Source organism: Cervus elaphus, chromosome 20, assembly GCF_910594005.1.
Source record: "Cervus elaphus chromosome 20, mCerEla1.1, whole genome shotgun sequence".
In the NCBI taxonomy this organism is placed as follows: Eukaryota; Metazoa; Chordata; class Mammalia; order Artiodactyla; family Cervidae; genus Cervus; species Cervus elaphus.
Window position 1 is genome coordinate 117,768,731 of NC_057834.1, and position 20,970 is coordinate 117,789,700.

Consider the following 20,970-nt stretch of genomic DNA (forward strand, 5'->3'; position numbering starts at 1 on the left):
TGATCTGCCTCCAGTGACCCCTCCGGCCTCGTCTCACACCACACTTCCCAGTTCCCACTGCTCTCTAACCTCTGATGTCCTCTCCCAGTTCATTCCTGTCCCCACTTCTTGCCGCACCCTTCCTCTGGTCTGCACACTCTGCCTCTGTGTCATTCAGAGAGGCCTTGACTTCCAAGTCCAAGTCCTTGACTTCCAACTGTCCAGGCTGATGAAGTAGCCTTGCCATCGCTCTTTTAACACATCACCCTCCCTAAAGTCTGCACTGCATTTCTTATTTATTTATTTGCTTGATGACTGACATTCTTCCCCACCCCCATGAAAACTTGAGCTCTATGAGATTCTTGCTCAGGGCCAGTATGTTATAAGTGCTTAATAATATTTGTTGAATCAGTGACTGATGGCAAATATATATTTGACCTCAGTTCACACTTTGAGGTTCCTGATCCTTACATTCAGGTGCCACTGGTCATCTCCTCCTGGATGTCTGCATTACACCTGCACATCTACACCCCTCACTGCTCTCCTCTTCTTTCACCCCAGAGCCTCTGACCTGTGTTCACCGTCATGATGAAGGACACACCACCACCTTCCCAGGACCCAGAGATGCCTCATTCCGCACTCCTTGTTCAGCTCACTCTCCATCAGTTCTACCCCTAGATACCTTTTAAACCATCTGCTTCTCTCCATACCCATTGCCGCTTTCTTTTCTCCCCTGGCTTACCCCAGCAGCTTCCAGACTCCTCTCTTTATATGTAATCAGAGTGATCATTCCAAAACCAAGTATGATCCTGTTACCACCACCCCGACACCTGGTGCCCATTATTAAAGGGTAAACTTCTTATATATGCTCAGTCTTTGAGACTCCATGGACTGTAGCCCATCAGGCTCCTCTGTGTTTGAAATTTTCTACGCAAGAATACTGAAGCAACTTGCCATTTCCTACTCAGGGGGTCTTCCCAACCCAGGGATCAAACTCACGTCTTCTGCTTTGGCAGGCAGATTCTTTACTATCAGAGTCACCTGAGAAGCTTCTTAACGTGTCATAAAAGCACCATAATCTGGCCCCTGGCCTGGAGCTCCAGCTTATTTTTTTAGCATGTTGCCCTTGAACTGTAAGTTCTTACTATAATGAGAGGCTGTGCTCCAACAAGCCTTGTCCTCTCTCACATTAGGGAGTTTGCAGATGCTATGTCTGGCACCAGAAGCATAGGTCAGACTGCCCACCTGACACCTGGGCTGCTCTGCCCACCCAGCTGTTGCTCACTGCCCAGGTGCGCTTAGGAGAAACTTCCTTCAGGAAGCCTTCCCTGACCTCTCAGGGTAGGGGGACGCTTCTGTTGTGTGTCCTAGGGCACCTTGCGCCTGCCTCTGTCCTCTTCTGTCTGTATCTTTGCCTCCTAGGTACCTGGTCAAATAACCCTTTAGAGCCCATAATACTTGCCATACCAGTGAATAAGAGGGAAATTGACTTACCCAAGGCCATACATCTGGTTCGATCAGAGCTGAGCTGAAGTGGGCTTTCAGGCTTCCCCAGGTCTCCAGGGGTTTCTTGTCTTACTGAAGTACAATGTCAATTTGTTTTTTGTTTTTTTTTGTTTTTGTTTTTTTTAAACTACAGCCCAGCAGGTTTGAAGTCTGTCTCCATTGCAGCATGCACTCACCGTTTTTAGCCTAATTATTTGAGGTGGCATTTGACTGGTTCTTCCCATGCAGGCTGTCTTCTGGACTGAGATCGTTTATGTTTGTTTTGTATGACTTTACCACATTTACTCACATTGGACATGTCAAAATGACAAAAGCCTTGGTGCTCACAGGGTTGGTGAGGACTTTTTCTTCTGTTGGGTTTGAAAGTCATTCTTCACCAGGTAGCTGGGGAATGGGGTGAATGCTGACACCGCTTTAGAAAGGTGAAAGCAGGAGGGCTGGAGGGGCGTCTCGCTGTAATGACAAGCTCCAGAATGACAGTTAAACCCTTATTAAGGTCAAATGACCTTTTGCAGACTGTCTCAGTTTTCAAATGAGCCACAGCGTTGAGTTCTGGTTAATTTTTATAACTTTTTTAATAGGACACATTAACGCTGTTATAAACCTTGTTAATTAAGCAATAATCTCAAACGCTCCCTCGCAGAGGGAGACATTCCCGGCAACTGCAGGTGATTAATATCTGGAGCCTAACGAAAGCCTTTTAATCAACCTCGGGGGCCATTCAGTGCTCTTACCCCCAGGAAATGAGAGTGATTGGTATTCTGTGGAGGCCGCTCTGGAAATCTTCCTCCATCTGCCTGTTTCTCCTCCTGCTTCTTCTCAGGGCCAGCACACCCACTCCCCTGCCCCCTCCTCTCTCCTTTGCCTCTTCACCCACCCTGTTACCTTCCAGAGAACTAGAGCCCTGGAGCTGGAAGAATCTCCTTAGATGATCAGATTTGACCTGCTTTCAGACCGTGAGACTGAGACCCAGGGAGGTTCCCACTCGAGGTGGCCCAGCAACTAGGGTTAGAGCCAGATTCGAATCCCTGAACTTGGAGACACCCCTCATGTGATTCAGGTTCCAGCAACATCACTGCAGTTGTCTGCCTTACCCTGGCCCGGGGCTGGAGAGGGAACCCCCAGGGTTCTAGTTTGCAGGAGAGACAGCGTGGTCACAGTTTTATTGGATTGTGGTCAGGATTTGATAGGGAACAACCCAGATGAGTCTGGAGCACCAAGAGTGTAGGCAGAGTGGGGTCTCTGGCTCAACCTGGGAGATTCCAAGATGAATGAATCTAGAAGAATGAGTGGGATTTAGTCAGGTGAAGGACAAGGCCAGGGTAATTGGGGAGGAGATGAGCAAAGACTGATTTGTGGGCCAGCCGGGAGTGGGGTGGGACGTGGAGTCAGCAGAGGTAGGACTGGAGAGACAAGGCTACCTGCCTTCTCGTCTCAGTCACGGTAGAAAGGCCAGCACAAGACAAAGTGCAGGTTGGTCAGGAAGTAGTGAAGGTCAGCTGAAAGCTTTTAAAGCCTTCTCCACAGGGAGGAGACGTGCTTCAGAGAAAGAAGGCCTACAGCACACACACCCGCAGCCTGAATGCAGCAGGAGGCAGGCTGGCTGTGTGCCCAGGGAAGGGCTCAGAGCAGAGACCACGAGGGATCTTGCCCGCACTTAACTGCTCTCCAGGCTTCGGTCTTGTCTCCTGTGGGTGGAGGAGTTAGCACAAGTTAGTCTCCGTGATTCCTGCCGGTGTTGACGCTCTGCACCACTGACAGGATTGCCCGCTCTGTGCTGGCCTGGTAGACGAGACTTCATGTGTGTGCAAGAGTGTGTGCCCAGTCCTGTCTGACTGTGACCCCATGGACGGGAGCCCACCACGCTCCTCTGTCCGTGGAATTTTCCAAGCAAGAATACAGAGTGGGTTGCCATCTCCTCCTCCAGGGAAGACTTTGTTCATCCTCCCTAGCAGTTCCTCGAGACTGGGTTGCCATTCCTATTTTATAGACAAGGAGGATCAGGTGCAACAAAGTTAAAAATCATTGCTCAGGACTATATACCCCAGTGGTTCATTCCCCACTCACAGCCGTAGTCCCCTTATGGGCAGAATCATCATGTCCCCTCAGGTTTCCTTAGAAAAACATTCATGCATCCATTTATTCATTTAGCAGGCATTTACTTACTCTTGCCCCTGTGCCAAGCACTGTCCTAGACCCTGGGAGCAAACAGTGGCATATACATAAAATAACTGTGACAGCCCCATACAGGTAAGGGTTCCTTACAGTGTGACAAAATCTTGCAAATTGCAAAATGTTTGTATCACATCCTTCATGGCAGCCTTAAAAAAGATCACATGTGGTTTCTTATCCTTGTTTCGTAGGTGAGGAATCTAGGGCAATGATTTGCCTCAGGTCCCCAGGCTAGGAAGTAGGCCACCGTCAGGCCTCAGTCAGATTCTGTCTGAGGCTCACTCTCTGCCTCACCTCAGCAAACGGCCAAGTCAGTGCAAGTGGCTGTCCTCAGTCTCATTAGTAATCACCTCCCTGAGGCACCACTTCACACCCACCAGGTGGGTCACAAAGTCCGACATGACTGAGTGTGCACAGACACAGACACACACAGACACACACACACAGACACACACACAGCCCATGTGACCCCATGGGCTGTAGCCCACCAGGCTCCTCTATTCATAGAATTTTCCAGGGAAGAATACTGGTGTGGGTTGCCATTTCCTAGTCCAGGGGGACTTCCCAGTTCACGGATGGAACCCATGTCTCTTATGTCAGCAGGTTGATTCTTTACCAGCTGAGCTGCTGAGCCACCAGGAAGCCTTCAGAATTCGGTGTGCATGCACTCTAACGCCAGGCAGGTCCGGCCAAGGCCCGTACTGGGCATTTCCTGTCCATCTGCCCCAGGACACACGGCCTGAGTGCCTGTAATTGCAGAACATAGCAAACAATCCAAGTATTCACTGACAGTAAAGTGGTTCAGTCAGTGGTAGGTTAGTCGGATGATAGAACACTACTCATCAGTGAAAATAAATGACCTGCAGCTATACTTACACTTCAGCATGGGTAACTCTCAACATTGAGTGAAAAGAAAGAAAGTCAGATGGATATACAGAGTAGGGAGACACTTGTAAAAAGTTCAAAACAGGGGAAGAGTAGACAATGTGTTATTTAAAGATGTGTCAGTCAGTCAGTTCAGTCTCTCAGTCGTGTCCAACTCTTTTCGACCCCATGGACTGCAGCACGCTAGGCTTCCCTGTCCATCACCAACTCCCAGAGCTTGCTCAGACTCATGTCCATCAAGTTGGTGATGCCGTCCAACCATCTCATCCTCTGTCGTCCCCTTCTCCTCCTGACTTCAATCTTTCTCAGCAACAGGGTTTTTTTCAATGAGTCAGTTCTTCGCATCCGGTGGCCAAAGTGTTGGAGTTTCAGCTTCAGCATTAGTCCTTCAAATGAATATTCAGGACTGATTTCCTTTAGGATGGACTTGTTTGATCTCCTTGCAGTCCAAGGGACTCTCAAGAGTCTTCTCCAACACTACAGTTCAAAAGCATCAATTCTTCTGTGTTCAGCTTTCTTTATAGTCCAACTCTCACATCCACACATGACTACTGGAGAAACCATAGCTTTGACTAGACGGACCTTGGTCGGCAAAGTAATGTCTCTGCTTTTTAATATGCTGTCTAAGTTTGTCATAGCTTTTCTTCCAAGGAGCAAGTGTCTTTTAATTTCATGGCTGCAATCACCATCTGCATAAAGATGTGTGTGTATGTGTTAACATAAAAAGAAAAAGAATTCAGGAGAGCAGTTACCTCCGGTGAGGACGAGGAGAGGGTAGGATGGGGGAGGAGTGTCTTGGAGCTTCAGAGGGACCCCATTAAGCAGGGAGTGGTCACATGGGCATTGTATCTTTATTTTTAAAGTGTAAATTTACAGTGTAGATCTCTTTTCTAAGTACATTTTGTGTTGAAAATTTTAAAAGGCAACCTTGCCAGCTATGTGAATTGGCACTTTGGAAGTATGTCAGGAGGCACATTTTCCTTTCTCTCCCGTAAAGATATGTACTTGAATGCACCATTAATCCTTGGCCTTCTTGTTTCTTTTCCCTGTCTAGAGTGTTTGTACGACAGAATAGCACAAGAAACTGTGGATGAAACTGAAATTGCACAGAGACTCTCCAAAGTCAACAAGTACATCTGTGAAAAAATCATGGATATCAATAAATCCTGTAAAAATGAAGAACGAAGGGAAGCAAAATACAATTTGCAATAAACTTTGGATTTTTCATAAAGCCTTCTCGTTTTCCTTGCTTGGCGTGTGATTTGCGGGCGATGGTGTTGTCCAGATCAGACCCCACCATGCATGGTGGTGTGCGGGCCAGGAGCCAGGAGGGTTCTGGGGTCAGCCGGCCTGTTCTGAACTTGGACTTCTCACTCCAAAGACGGCAGATGGATTTGCTGAGATTCAGGCAGCAACCTGGCACCAGAGTTGTTCTGGGGATGGTGAAAATCCTGTCCTTTCGGAAGGGGATGAAGTGACTCTGAGTTGCCTATCACTCGGCCAAGAATTTGAGCTGATATTTTTACCATTCAAGGACTTCTATCTTTGTTCCTCTATTTTGTTCTATAATAAAGCTTCATTAATTCTTTGCTGTAGACAATCTTTATCCTCATTTATTTAAGGATGGATATTAAGTGTACAGTGGATGTGACCAGTGTCCTTTGAGGGGCAGAACATTCAGGCTGAAGGAAAGAAAATTCATAACGGATGTAACTGCTGTCTGCAGATCTGAAGGGCTGTCTTGAAGCAGATTACTTTCTCTTACCTCAGGGGACAGATCTAGGTCCAGTCACCTCTCCATCAATGTGATCTGAGACTCAACTTCCCTGATAATTTGAGTCAATCTGTAGAAGAGTGTGAGGGGATGGTAATGTTAGATGTGGTTCAGGGTTACTTTCAGGAAGTTGGAGGCAACATCACCTGGTGTCGATTCATTTATCCTATCTTGTATCTCAAGTGATCTTTCAAGTTGCATAATTTGTATCTCATTCAGTACCTGCGTCTCTAAAGTGCCTGGTGCGCAATCAATCAAACCACATTTGATCTTCCTGTTGATTTAGACTTCCTTTCTGTAATGCCTGTGCCTCTGAAGTCAGCATCGGCCTTCCCTGGTGGCTCAGCAGGTAAAAAATCCGCCTGCAATGTGGGAGGCCTAGGTTCGATCCCTGGGTTGGGAGGATCCCCTGGAGAAGTGAACGGCTACCCACTCCACTATTTGGGCCTGGAGAGTTCTGTGGAATGTATATAGTCCATGGGGTTGCAAAGACTTGGACACAACTGAGCAATACACATGTGCACACACACATATATATACACATAAAAAAGAAAAGAAAGAAAATTAAAAAAAAAGAAAAAAAAAGAACATATATATACACATGCACACATATGTGTGTGAGTGTGTGTGTGTGTGTGTGTACTGCTCAATAAATATTGGCAGTCATTTCTGGTTATTGACTTTTAAGCATTGGTTGGAAAACTTGGCATCTGGTTTCTCTAATGCTTTATCCACTAAACCATTAGATCATTGGTGGTCTATAAGCAAAAACTCAGGGTCATTAGGGTGAATAGTGGATGTGGCTACCTTTATGAGAAGTTTTATTTTAGTACATAAAATAATTATCTCTGATATGAAATATTATATGCTTGCTAATAGGTTGTATAAGTGTGAATTTCCGTGTATGGTGTTTTCCCAGCTCTCCACAGACTAGCAATGTGATCTTGGACCATGCACTTAATTTCTCAAAGTCCTTGCCAGTACAATGAGAAAAATAATGCATACCATGCAGGCTATGTGGATAATTAAATAATGACAACAACAATAACAGATACTTAATATGTGCCAGGACTTTTCTAAGTGTTTAGTATAAATTAATTGATTAAGTAAGCAGAGTTTGTGACACTTAGTAGAAATCAATAACTTCTTGTTATTAAGATGTGTTCATTTAAACAGCGGGGGCAGCTTGGGCATTAGCAGTGTGGAATGCGTGAGAGGCTGGGGAGAAGCATACATCATATTTGAGTTTATCCCCTTTCCTCCCTCAGCATGACAAACACTGAGAGGCTCCATGCATTTCCCTACACAGACTAACATGATATGATACCTGCTTAAAGGTACTTTTAGATTGAGAGTGTGGCGAGAGTCATGGAAATACATGTTTAAAATACTGTGACGTGGAAGTGCTTTAGGTAATGTACAGCTTATACATCAGGGACAGAACAGGGTTGTGAGGGACTGTGGGGTCTGAGTTCACGTCATGACTTTACCACTTTTCAGAAGGTCACTTGACCCTTCTGGAGCTCGTTTATTCTAAAGTGGAGGTAACAATTCCTAACTCAGCACTGTTGTGGAAAGTAATCTGGGTACTATCTGGAAAAGTAGCAGGCTAATATCTGGTAAATGAGCCTCAAAGAGCCATGCAGATGTTATTGATTCTTAGCTTGTAAGGCAGAATAAAATCAGACATGGATGTGACAAGAAAGGACTTAAGGGCTGTTTCTGATGAGGAATCTGGATGAGTGGAGCAGGTGTTTTTATACCCTGGTTAGACTGAGACTTTTTGAGCACCTATTGTATACCTGATGCACTGTGACTCATATGAGGGCAAGGCCACTGTTCTTATATTCATACAAAAGAGGAAATGGGCTCAGAAAAGGTTAAATAACTTTTTGGCCAGGGTCTCAGACTTGTCAGCAGTGGAGCTGAGTCAGAATCCAGATCTGGGCAAAATCTGCCCTTTTACTTCCACTGAAAGCTGAGTGGAATATTATGATCTGGGCTGCGAATCTAGCCATATAATCTCAGAACATGTTTAGGAGAGTCCCAACATCAGTAACCAATCAATGGAAATTGGTTTCATTAATTTAAGCCATTTGTAGAGATGGGAATGCTAGTGCCATTCATGAGGATCTACAGTTTCATTACATTCAAGTACATACGCAAAGCTCAAGTTCATTTCGTGTAGCAGGGAGTTTCCCAAACTTGGCCAGTCTTAAGAATTTGCTGAGGAACTTAAAATACAGATTCATGGGCTTTGGCTTAGAAAGCTGGATTCAGTAGATCTGGGGTAGAACTGGAAATATGTATTTTAACACTACTGCCAACATCTGCCCCAGTGGCTCCGTGGTAAACCATCCACCTGCCAATGAAGGAGATACGGGTTCTATCCCTGGGTTGGGAACATTCCCTGGGTAGGAAACGACAACTCACCCCAGTATTCTTGCTTGGAAAATCCCATGGACAGAGGAGCCTAGCTGGCTACAGTCCAGGGGGTCGCAAAGAGTTGGATATGACTGAACATGCACACCACACACCAGGCCAGTTTTGAATAACACCAGTCTAGTAGACTCATTAGAAGTCCTACTTTAACAAAGGAGCAAGAATATTTCCTAAGTAAAAAGACATGCACCTTCTAAAGTGCCTGGCAATATTTGAAACTGAGAATAAATTTCCTCTTAAATAGCTGAGGATCTGCCCGCAAACTTTGTCCAAAGTTACGCTTGCATGCTCACCAAATGCTGTGGACATGATGCAGAAGGTGACTTTCAGTGTAGGCGTCAATGATTTCCCCTTGCTTTTGCACTTAAAGTCTTCTTTTTGCTTCCTGTGACAGGCCAGTGAGCGTGGAGGACAGAACAGTCAATCCTGAGTTGGCAGAGCCTGAATTGATGAGGTTTGGGCCCTGTCTTCAGGAGCCCCAGCCACAGGGTCTCTGTTGCCAGACCAAACAGAAAGGCGTGGCTTATTTTTACTTTCTAGATGAGGTAAATAACAGTATTAATGACTGTTCTGTGCCCATGGGTTTCTTAGATGCATTTCTAAATTCTGACTTTTTTTGGAAATTATGAAAAAATGAAAACCACTTTACAGAAATCTTTGGGAAAATAGGAGAAACATTCCAAATTACACAGATGCAAGCATTGTGATGTGTTTCTTCTAGTCCTTCGTTCAAGAACACAAATGTGTATTTTACATACCTGTGGTCGTAGCTTATGATCAAGTTTATATCCTTCCCTTTCTATTTAACATATTTCCCTGCTGCTCCATGAAATGTATAGGCATCAGTTTGGACATCCACCCAGTGAATGGACAAGCTACAGCTGGGTAAACCACCTGGCCAGCTGTGGGGCCAACCCACAGAGCTGCCAATCCACAGAAGTCCTCTCTGCATCCTTGGGCCCAGTGCAGTGATGGAATGCGCTTGAGTTTAGAAGTTCAATGCATCTGAGGTCAGGTCCCAACTCTAACACCTGGTACCTCACTTGAGGCGAGTTCCTGCAGCTTTCTGAACACTGGCTTCATCTGTAAACTATAGAAAGTAGTATCTAGTTTGGGGGTTGTTAAGAGCACTGAGGATGTAATTAAGGTACCCCAACAAGAGTGGATGAATGGCCACCAGTGTTAATGTTGGTTTTCCTCTCCTCACACCCCTTCAGTCCTCACCTGTGTGTGTGCCTATCCTGTCTCTGACCTGCTCTGACCTCTTACACGGTGACCTTGGCTTTCAAACCTGCCTTTGGCCCTCCAGACATCCTGATCTCATCCCACAGTGCTCAGTACTCATGGGCTTTTTCCTGTGCTGGGCAACTAGGCTCACAGTTCACCTTCCAGCTTTATTTGCCCACCTCAGCTTCTACCCTGCCACTAGCCAGCCCATTCCCCTTCCTTGAATTTTTAGGTTGTTTATAAATAAAACATCTGTGAAGATTTTTGTTTGCCTAGATTTCCCCTTTATATTTTCTGTCATTTTCTTAGGTTCATTTTACCTGGGTCAAAAGGAATAGCAAGTTCTATCATTCTTGATACATATAATGGGCATGACCATGTTTTAAATTATTTTGCCAACCTAACAGTGAAAATTGGTACCTCATTCTAATTCCTTTGGTTATTTCTGAGTCTGCACATCTCTCCAGAATTTGGTTTCTTGTTTATACAAACTGAAAGCTTAACTTGTAAGAATTTCCAGCAGAATTCATTTCATTTTCTGTATATAGTTTTCTCTGGATCAATGTGTTTGTTTACCTTGGGCATATTTTTACTTTTATATCTGCAAATAGACATATCAACAGATCTTTTCATCACTTCTATTGAAGGGATGAATCAGTTTCTGCCAAGCAGCTTCATAGGCTCATGGAACCTAAGGGTCAAAAGTGAACATCAAGGTCCTCCATCCAGATGTCCTCTTTACTGAAAGCAAATGCCTTTCCAGACTGCTGGAATTCCTCCAGGCATGAAGAATTCATCTTCCTACCAAACAGTCCATCCAATTATTGCCTTCACTAAGAAGTTTTTCTGTTTAGCTAAAAATCTACTTGACTGAAACTTCTAAGCCCACTCAAATTCTCTCCTCTGAAGTCACACAGAATGCTTCTGCTCATAACCCTCTGCAGAGTTGAAGGAGGCAATCTTGTTTCTTTGTGGACTAATAAATAGCTCGAATTCCATTCTGCCATTCCCCACCTAGGGAAGGTTGCATGGGAAATAGTGATGACTCTGGGGATTTCTCTGGCAGTCCAGTGGTTAAGACTCTGTGCTGCCAATGCAGAAGATGTTGGTTCAATCCCTGGTCAGGGAACTAAGATCCCACATGCTGTGAAGTGTAGCCAAAAGATTTTTTAAAAAAGAAGAAGAATACCAGAAAAAAATGCAGGCATGGTAATCATTGTCAAAATAAAAGTGATGCCCGGAAATCAAAGAATTTAAAAAAAAAAAAAGAGTGAACACTCTGGATTTAGATAGCCCTGTGTTAAGATCTTGACTGCTACTTATGAGTATGTGATGTTGAAAAATTTCTCAATCTCCCTTAGCTTTAGTTTTCTCATATTAAAAATGAGACTATGATACCTGCCTTAGTTCAGTCAGTTCAGTCACTGAGTCATGTCTGACTCTGCGATCCCATGGACTGCAGCACGCCAGGCCTCCCTGTCCACCACCAACTCCCAGAGTTTACTCAAACTCATGTCCATTGAGTCCATGGCACCATCCAAATGCCTCATCCTCCGTCGTCCCCCTCTCCTCCTGTCTTCACTCTATCCCAGATCAGAGTCTTTTCCAGTGTGTCAGTTCTTCAAATCAGGTGGCCAAAGTATTGGAGTTTTAGTTTCACCATCAGTCCTTCCAATGAACACCCAGGACTGATCTCCTTTAGGATGGACTGGTTGGATCTCCTTGCAGTCCAAGGGACTCTCAAGAGTCTTCTCCAACACCACAGCTCAAAAGCATCAATTCTTCAGCACTCAGCTTTCTTTATAGTCCAACTCTCACATCCACACATGACTACTGGAAAAACCATAGCTTTGACTAGATGAACCTTTGTTAGCAAAGTAATGTCTCTGCTTTTTAATATGCTGTCTAGATTGGTCATAGATTTTCTTCCAAGGGGCAAGCGTCCTTTAATTTCATGGCTGCAATCACCATCTGCAGTGATTTTGGAGCCCAAGAAAATAAAGTCTGTCACTGTTTCCATTGTTTCCCCATCTACCTGCCATGAAGTGATGGGACCAGATGCCATGATCTTAGTTTTCTGAATGTTGAGCTTTAAGCCAAATTTTCCCTCTCCTCTTTCACTTTCATCAAGAGGCTCTTTAGTTCTTCTTTGCTTTCTGCCATAAGGGTGAAGTTATCTGCCTATCTGAGGTTATTGATATTTCTCCCAGCAATCTTGATTCCAGCTTGTGCTTCATCCAGCCCGACATTTCGTATGATATACTCTGCATATAAGTTAAATAAACAAGGTGACAATATACAGCCTTGACGTATTCCTTTTCCAATTTGGAACCAGTCTGTTGTTCAATGACCAGTTCTGTTGCTTCCTGACCTGCATGCAGATTTCTCAAGAGGCAGGTCAGGTGGTCTGGCATTTCCATCTCTTGAAGAATTTTCCACAGTTTGTTGTGATCCACACAGTCAAACGCCTTGGCATAGTCAATAAAACAGAAGTAGATATTTTTTCTGGAACTCTCTTTCTTTTTCAATGATCCAGTGGATATTGGAAATTTCACCTTTGATTCCTCTGCCTTTTCTAAATGCAGTTTGAACATCTGGAAGTTCACAGTTCACATACTGTTAAAGTCTGGCTTGGAGAATTTTGGGCATTACTTTGCTAGCGTGTGAGATGAGTGCAGCTGTGCAGTAGTATGAACATTCTTTGGCATTGCCTTTCTTCGGGACTGGAATGAAAACTGACCTTTTCAAGTCCTGTGGCCACTGCTGAGGTTTCCAAATTTGCTGACATATTGAGTGCAGCACATTCACAGCATCACCTTTTAGGATTTGAAATAGTTCAACTGGAATTCCATCACCTCCACTAGCTTTGTTTGTCGTGATGCGTCCTAAGGCCCACTTGACTTCACATTCCAGGATGTCTGGCTCTAGGTGAATGGTCTCACCATCGTGGTTATCTGGGCCATGAAGATCTTTTTTGTATAGTTCTGTGTATTCTTGACACCTCTTCTTAATATCTTCTGCTTCTGTTAGGTCCATACCATTTCTGTCCTTTATTGAGTCCATCTTTGCATGAAATGTTCCCTTGGTATCTGATTTTCTTGAAGAGATCTCCAGTCTTTCCCATTCTATTGTTTTCCTTGATTTCTTTGCATTGATCACTGAGGAAGGCTTTCTTATCTCTCCTTACTATTCTTTGGAACTCTGCATTCAAATGGGTATATATTTCCTTTTCTCCTTTGCCTTTTGCTTCTCTTCTTTTCTCAGGTATTTGTAAGGCCTCCTCAGACAGCCATTTTGTCTTTTTGCATTTCTTTTTCTTGGGGATGGTCCCGATCCCTGCCTCCTGTACAGTGTCATGAACCTCTATCCATAGTTCTTCAGGCACTCTGTCTATCAGATCTAATCTCTTGAATCTACTTCTCACTTCCACTGTATAATCGTAATTATTTGATTTAGGTCATACCTGGATGGTCTAGTGATTTTCCCTACTTTCTTCAATTTAAGTCTGAATTTGGCAATAAGGAGTTCACAGTCTGAGCCACAGTCAGCTCCTGGTCTTGTTTTTGCTGACTGTATACAGCTTCTCCATCTTTGATTGCAAAAAATATAATCAATCTGATTTCAGTATTGACCACCTGGTGATGTCCATATGTAGAGTCTTCTCTTGTGTTGTTGGAAGAGGGTGTTTGCTATGACCAGTGCGTTCTCTTGGGAAAACTCTGTTAGCCTTTGCCCTACTTCATTCTGTACTCCAAGACTAAATTTGCGTGTTACTCCAGGTATTTCTTGACTTCCTACTTTTGCATTCCAGTCCCCTATAATGAAAAGGACATCTTTTGGGGATGTTAGTTCTAGAAGGTCTTGTAGGTCTTCACAGAACCATTCAACTTCAGCTTCTTCAGCATTTTTGGTCAGAGCATAGACTCAGATTACTGTGATATTGAATGATAATGAATGGTTTGCCTTGGAAACAGAGATCATTCTGTCGTTTTTGAGATTGCATCCAAGTACTGCATTTCGGACTCTTTTGTTGACTGTGATGGCTACTCCATTTCTTCTAAGGGATTCTTGCCCACAGTAGTAGATATAATGGTCATCTGAGTTAAATTCAACCATTCCAGTCCATTTTAGTTCACTGATTCCTAAAATGTCGAAGTTCACTCTTGCCATCTCCTGTTTGACCACTTCCAATTTGCCTTGATTCATGGAGGTAACATTCCGGATTCTTATGCAATATTGTTCTTTACAGCACTGGGCTTTACTTCCACAACCAGTCACATCCACAACTGGGTGTTGTTTTTGCTTTGGCTTCATCTCTTTATTCTTTCTAGAGTTATTTCTTCGCTGATCTCCAATAGCATTTTGGGCCCCCACCAACCTGGGGAGTTCCTCTTTCAGTGTCCTATCTGTTTGCCTTTTTATACTGTTCATGGGATTTTCAAGGCAAGAATACTGAAGTGGTTTGCCATTCCCTTCCCAGTGCACCACAGTTTGTCAGAACTCTCCACCATGACCTGCCTGTCTTGGGTGGCCCTACATGGCATGGCTCATAGTTTCATTGAGTTAGACAAGACTGTGTTCCATGATACCTGTCTCATGGGGTTGTAGGTAGAGCTATATAAGAAAATGTGAGTAATGCACCTAGGCACAGTATCTCTTAGTTCCCTAATCCTAAGAATTCGATCCATCCTGACTGCTCTCTTACAGATGTGCCACTAAACCTGGGATTCAGGACTAGATGCTCTGGAAAGGGTCTGACCAGTACTAACTAGGAGCCAGTTGTCATTTCTGGCTCCTGAATGGCATGTCTCTATTAGTGTGTCCTAACCTTGAATTAGCATCTTTAGTAATAGCCCCAGTCGCCTTATCTGTTGTTCAGTTGTTTCAGTAACAATCCTGGTAGTCAGTAACAATACCGTGCCAAACCTACAGTCCTCACCTCCCAGTTCTGGGCTGCAGTAAATGTGGTTCTTTTTGTTCCTTTTTTTTCTTCCCTTCTTCAGCTTAGCAGCTATGTATACCCTCCTCACCTCAATCATGTGTTCTTAAATATATTTCTGAAATGAAATACAGGATCTTGCATGCATCCCAGTTCCATTTCATCTTATTGGTTTTGGCCCAACATTCCAGCTGGTTGAGATCTTCTTTTCCATTTGTGTTTAAAATACAAAACAAAATTTAAGGAAAGCCAAAGCCAAAAAAGCAAATGCAGCCGTAATCCCCAAAACCTAGTCCAACTGCGCGTTCACTGCTAGGCGCCCCTTCCTGTCTGTCCAAGGAAGCACCTCTTTGCTCATGGCAGGCAGCCAGCCTCCCAGGATCCTGCCTTGTTCATTTAACATCATATGGCAGACATTTCCCCTTCTGCTGCCTGGTGTGTGTAGCTACCATTTTAATACCCTTCCAGCCACTGGGCTACATTTACCTCCTTATCTCTTCACTGTACATTTTGTTGTCTCTCGTTTCTTACTACTAGAGATGATGTTGTCATGATCATTTATAGTTGTTTGTTTCTTAAATTTCCAGGAGTGAGCTAATTAGGTTAAAGGGCAAGAACCTTTTCACAGTCTTTTCTATGTTGTTGTTATATCTACATTTGTTATATTGCTCTCCGAAAGATTAAGCCACATCTCAAGCAAGGTGGACATGCATGTGCCAATTTCTCACAACTTCACCACTGCTTGGAATTTTTAAAGAAGTTTGGGAAATTTGCTTCCTGTACAAAAGTACTTATCAACTTCTTCCTATGTGAATTGTCAATACATATGTTGGCGTGTTTGAGATTCTTAAGGAATTTCATTTTATGCTTTATTCTTCCTCTCAGTTTTATAGTATATAAATATGATCTTTTGTATCTTTACCAAGTTATCAATAATAATGTTTAGGTCAATGAAAAGAAAAGAACCATGTGGTCCTCCACTAAAGACCCCACTTTTCCTCACTGATTACCTTCTCTGAGCTGGATTATTCTCATAACTAGGGCTCTTCTACCTACATGTAATCAGGGAAGACATCTGAGATGTAACAGTTGAGTTTATACCATAAAGATGAGAATGGCTGTGAGGAAATGATTTGTCTGTCAGTACATCTCTCGCTTCATTCATCTTAAACATGTTGAGTATCTAGTCTTTGCCCAGCACTCCAAGACGTATTGCTGATTGGATCCAACCAGGAAGTCACATCTCAGCTGTGGCTCCAAACCCTTTCCACCATCCCAGAATGCATTCTTTTGGCTATATGTGATCTGGTACCCAAGGATCTGGTCATGTTTCCATTTCTTTAGCTAATTGGGAGAGAGATTCAATATTCTAACCTCACCAACATCTGTATCCAGAAGCTCCCCCATGAGTAATTATGGAATCACCTAGTCATTTCACAAATATCTGAGTATCTACTAAGTGTCAGTCACTAGTCTAAATGCCTGAGACATATCAGTGAAGACAAACACAGAAAAACTTAAACTCTAGTGGGAGTGGAATGAGATGGGTAGGAAGATTAACAGTAAACTTAGTAAGTAAGAGAATGTAGAAGGTAATAAGTGCCTTGAAAAAAGGAAAAAGTAGACCGGGGGAGGCAGATTGGGTCTGTGGCAGGGAGAAGTGATGTGCCTAGGGAAGCTTCATGGAGAAGCTGAGAGCAGCACTGGGTCAGAAGCCCTGCCCAGGACCCCTGCCATGGGATTGAAAGTGAAGTGAAAGTGTTAGTTGTTCAGTCATGTCTGACTCTTTGTTACACAGGGACTGTAGCCCACCAGGCTCCTCTGTCCATGGAATTCTCCAGACAAGAGTGGGTAGCCATTCCCTTCTCCAGGGGATCTTCCCAACCCAAGGATTGAACCCAGGTCTCCTGCATTGCAGCAGATTCTTTACTGCCTGAGCCTCCAGGGAAGCCCCTGCACAGGAATGGAGGTATCTAAGGAGTGAGAGAAGTGTGGGACATTAAATCTGTCCTGTCTCCCTGGAGCCTCACTTTTATTTCAAGATGGGCATTCATTCGTGCCTGGGTCATTAACTATGGTAAACCTATCCTCCCCTGGCTTGAAGACTCAGTTCACATATTTCCTCTAAGGACATTTTCCCACCAGTTCCTAGAAGGACTCCTTCCCTTCTATAGTTTTCCAAATCTCCTCCCTTCCTTATCTCCCAGTCCCAGCCTTCCCAGCATCTTAACACTCAGAGCATTGCATAGTAATGTCTGTTTAGTTGTCTCTTTCCCTGAGACTGTCAGCAAACTGAAGGCCGGACTATGTAAATTCATCTCTATACCCCTTTGCGGAGCCCTTACTGTATGCTAGTTGCAGGAGATATAGATATGGACAATATTTGTTTAATTAACTAGTATTTATTGAGCACTTACTATGATGCTCAACTTCTCACACAACCTTCTGAAGCAGATACTATGACCACCTGCATTTCACAGATGAGGAAACTGGCTTAGAGAGGTTGAGTAACTGACCCAAGATGGCACAGCTGTGACCAGGAGGAGCCAGGACTGGCAAGTAAGCTGGAGTGGCTCCAATGCCTGGTGTCCTCGGGATCATGATATGTGTTAACTTAGATCACTCGTGGACACAAGCTGTTTCTTCTGTGTGAACCTTCCCAGCTGCCTCTGGTCCATGACCACCTCCTTCTTCCTCCAGGAGGTCTTCAGCGCTCCCTCTCTGGCCTGGGTGGGGCCTCTGTCCCCTGCTCCGTGGCACCCTCTCATGCCCGCTGTTGGTCTTGTCAGCCGGCATTGTCATTGTGCATCCGTCTTTCTCATGGTGAGCCCCCCAAGGACCACTGTGTGTTCATCTCTGAGTCCCAGGCCCGGCACAGAGTCCGGTGCTGGTGAAATGAAGTGCTGCCTAGAACCCCGGCCCCTGATGACAACAGCTGTGGGAAAACAGAGACCAGAGAACTTCTTTCTGCCTGAGGGTTTAAGAACTTGAGGGATGAGAAAAGTCCTTCAGAGGGTGTTATGAGGCCTTCCTGGTCTTGTTCCCCTGGGATAGATTGTCATCAGGTCAAGAAAGGAGGAAAGGATTTGGCAGAGGACAGGTCTAAGGAATCTGACCTCACACTGCTTGGGTCTGACTCAGGGATCTTCCACTTAGCTCTGTGACCTTGGGCAAGTTATTTAATTGGTTTGAGCTTCCATTCCCTCCTCCATAAAATGGAAATTTCAGTTCCTAGAAGCATTAAGTGTATTGCTATAAAGGACTTAAAACAGTAGCTGACTCATAGTGAGCACTGTGTAATGTGAACAAAGGGCAAGAGGTGGAAGAAGGCAGGCGTTTGAAGGAGTGGAGATGAGGTTGGTATTGAGGGAGCCTCCTGGCAAGGTGGGCAGGGTTGGGATCCTGGCAGGGCCTTGGTCCCAGGCTGAGGTGCTGGGCTCTGGGGACCAAGTTCAGCTGCTGAGGAATCCCACTGGCTGCAGTGTGGTGACTGAGGTGGAGGGAGAGAGAGGGTGTTTGTGGAATAACCCAGGTGAGAGATGGTGAGGGGAGGGTGCCCACTCTCCTTCCTCCTGAAGTGTTGGCATTGCCAGGTGGGAGCCAGCTGTGAGCAGCACCCCGAAGCCGTCCACGGGGAGTGCCCAGGGCCGCTGGGTCTTTAGGCACCTCCTGTGCCCTGGACCCACTCTCTGCAGGCCCTGGTGGAGGCTCAGCTCATGGAGAGGTGGCAGGCCTCCCTCCAGGAGAAGGGGGAGATGAGATGTGTCCGGGGACGGGATGGAGATTGCAGGCCTGTATTTGTCTCGTGTCAGGTCAGCCCTAAACACTTCCTTGGTGCCAAGGAAACGGTGTGGGTATGAAATGAGGCTACAAGTTTGGAGCTTTCCTCCACAGCTTTTCAGGGGCATGACCTTGACCATGGTACTCAACCTCCTGGTCCTCAGATTTATCAGGTATGGAAAAAGAATGACAGCATTTTAGGGCTGTTGCATAGAATGCCGCACACATGGCAAGCACATAGTAGGTGCTCATTAACGGGTGCTGCCCTCCCTCTCTGCATGACAAAAGCAAAGAGGACTATGCACTCAGTCAAGAGCATCTCACTCGCCTGTGCTGTGGGTGGGCCTGGCACTTCCTTTCTATGAGCCTTAGTGTCCTCAGTTATAATGCGTGCATGACTGTGCCTGCCCCACCAGCCTCTGAAGCCGCCATGGCCTCGCAGCATCGTGATGGCCAAGGCAGGGCTTGGAAACACGAAGTGCTCCCGGTGGGGAGGTAGGTCCCTGATGTCCTTCTGTTCCCCTTTCCCCTCCCTCCCGTGAGACAGCAGATCTCAGCCTGGGATACATCCCTTCCCAAAACTGGGGGGAATTCCTGGCCCTGAGTGTGAAAAATGTGAACCATTGCTGAGAGATTATCAGTGTGGGCAGGAGGGAGGCTGGAGTTCTTCTTCCCAATGGCCCTTTAAATTATTTTCATTTTGCTGACTCGTGCACTTTTCTGAGCTCAGGAGCTTTGGGAGATGGTTATAGGCCATTTATGCAGAAGACCTCATTGGCTCAAGTCTCTTAAGGGAGAAAGAGATTTAACTCTTTGTAGCCCAGCCTGGTGCTGCTTCCCATGGGGCCCAGGAGGACAGGTGGCCTTTGTAGGATTGGGGCTGCCCTTTAGGGAGCCTGGTCCAAAACCAAGTACACCCTCTCCAGATTTCCAGTGTCAGCCAGTCAAAAGCACAGATGGAAAAGAAACCCAGCCAGATTTGGAGGTAACTTCCTGGGTTTCAAATTATGACTTTAAGATGGCTTGTTTTCCTTCTTTCTCTTTCATTCTTTTTCATTTTTCTTTTGTTCTTAAGATTGAGCATTTGACCTCGATTTCCTTATTCAGAGTGAGAAGGAAGCTGACAGTAGTCCACCAACGCCTTTCCCCTCTGCCTGGGATCAGGGATCTTTCCATTAGTGTTCTTGAGCTCCTCCTGTATGTTAGGATACACACTGAAGACTTCATGTAACTCATCATTACAACAAGAATATTAGGGATTTGGTGTTACTCTTTATTTCTCCTGATAAGGATGTCGCAGCCCAGAGAGGTTAAAATTTTTGCACAGGATCACAGGGCTAGTGAGGGAGAGGATCAAGATTCAAATCCAGGTCCTTCTGAAGCCAAGTCCACTGTTCTTTCATCACAGCCTCCACGCCTTCCAGTAACCAGCACTGATGGAGCCGGCTGGGTGACAGACCCTGCACCGTGTGGCCAAGAGGAGTGTTCCTCCTCCCCAGGCCGGAGTCTAGCCATGTTCAAGGTTCACCTTCATATGCAAGGTTTCCTTGTAAAGCAACATGGGATGGTAGAAGGAGTGGAAACCAATGTCCAACAACAGGTTAATTATGTACATGTATATGCACACATACACGCACGTGTGTACACACACACACACACACACACCACATACATATACACTGATTTTCTTATTAGAGTGAAATACCATACAGCAAACAATGAGCCAGTTCTCTATGGATCACGTAAATAAATCTCAAAAGCATAATGTGCAGTCAAAAAAGCAAGTGGTGGGATGGAACTTAAGAGTTTGAGGTTATGTATGTAATATCCTAAATAATGCAAAATGATGCTGTAGGGTTTTTATGGACAGACGAGTGTGCATAGTCTTGAAAACTTGGGCAGGAAAAATACAGCCCAGCATATCAGGGCAGTGGGGGATGGGAAAGAGTGCAAATCATGCTTCTGAAACATCTTAACTATTTAAAACAACCAAACAAATAAGACATCCAAAGAAAAGAGCAGAAAGTAACAAAAGTTCCACACACTTCTTCTGGGAGGGTAATGGGAGTGGGGTTTGTGTCACACATTGTGTACCTGGAGTGTAGATCTGGCCTGACGCTTAGCGTCCTCTAGGGCTTGGCATTAACTCCCCTCCACAGACTCATGGGAAGATTAAACAAGGGACCAACTGAAGGCATTTTCTCTAATTAATTAATTAAGTTATTTATTAGCTGTACTGGGTCTTCGTTGCTACACGAGCTACACC

General features: G+C 44.9%; 2 protein-coding genes across 3 annotated transcripts in view; both read left to right on the top strand.

Annotated features, from left to right (window-relative positions):
* BEND5 (BEN domain containing 5) overlaps nucleotides 1–6,137 on the top strand; it is a 48,752-nt gene extending 42,615 nt beyond the window's left edge. For both annotated transcript variants that reach the window (XM_043877226.1, XM_043877227.1), the window contains one exon: nucleotides 5,597–6,137. In XM_043877226.1, coding sequence (XP_043733161.1) covers nucleotides 5,597–5,754 — 158 coding nt within the window. In that variant the 3' untranslated portion in view covers nucleotides 5,755–6,137. The remainder of the gene's footprint in view (nucleotides 1–5,596) is intronic.
* Nucleotides 1–20,970, top strand: part of AGBL4 (AGBL carboxypeptidase 4) — a 1,406,543-nt gene that overhangs the window by 1,193,869 nt on the left and 191,704 nt on the right. The gene's annotated exons all lie outside the window — the stretch shown is intronic.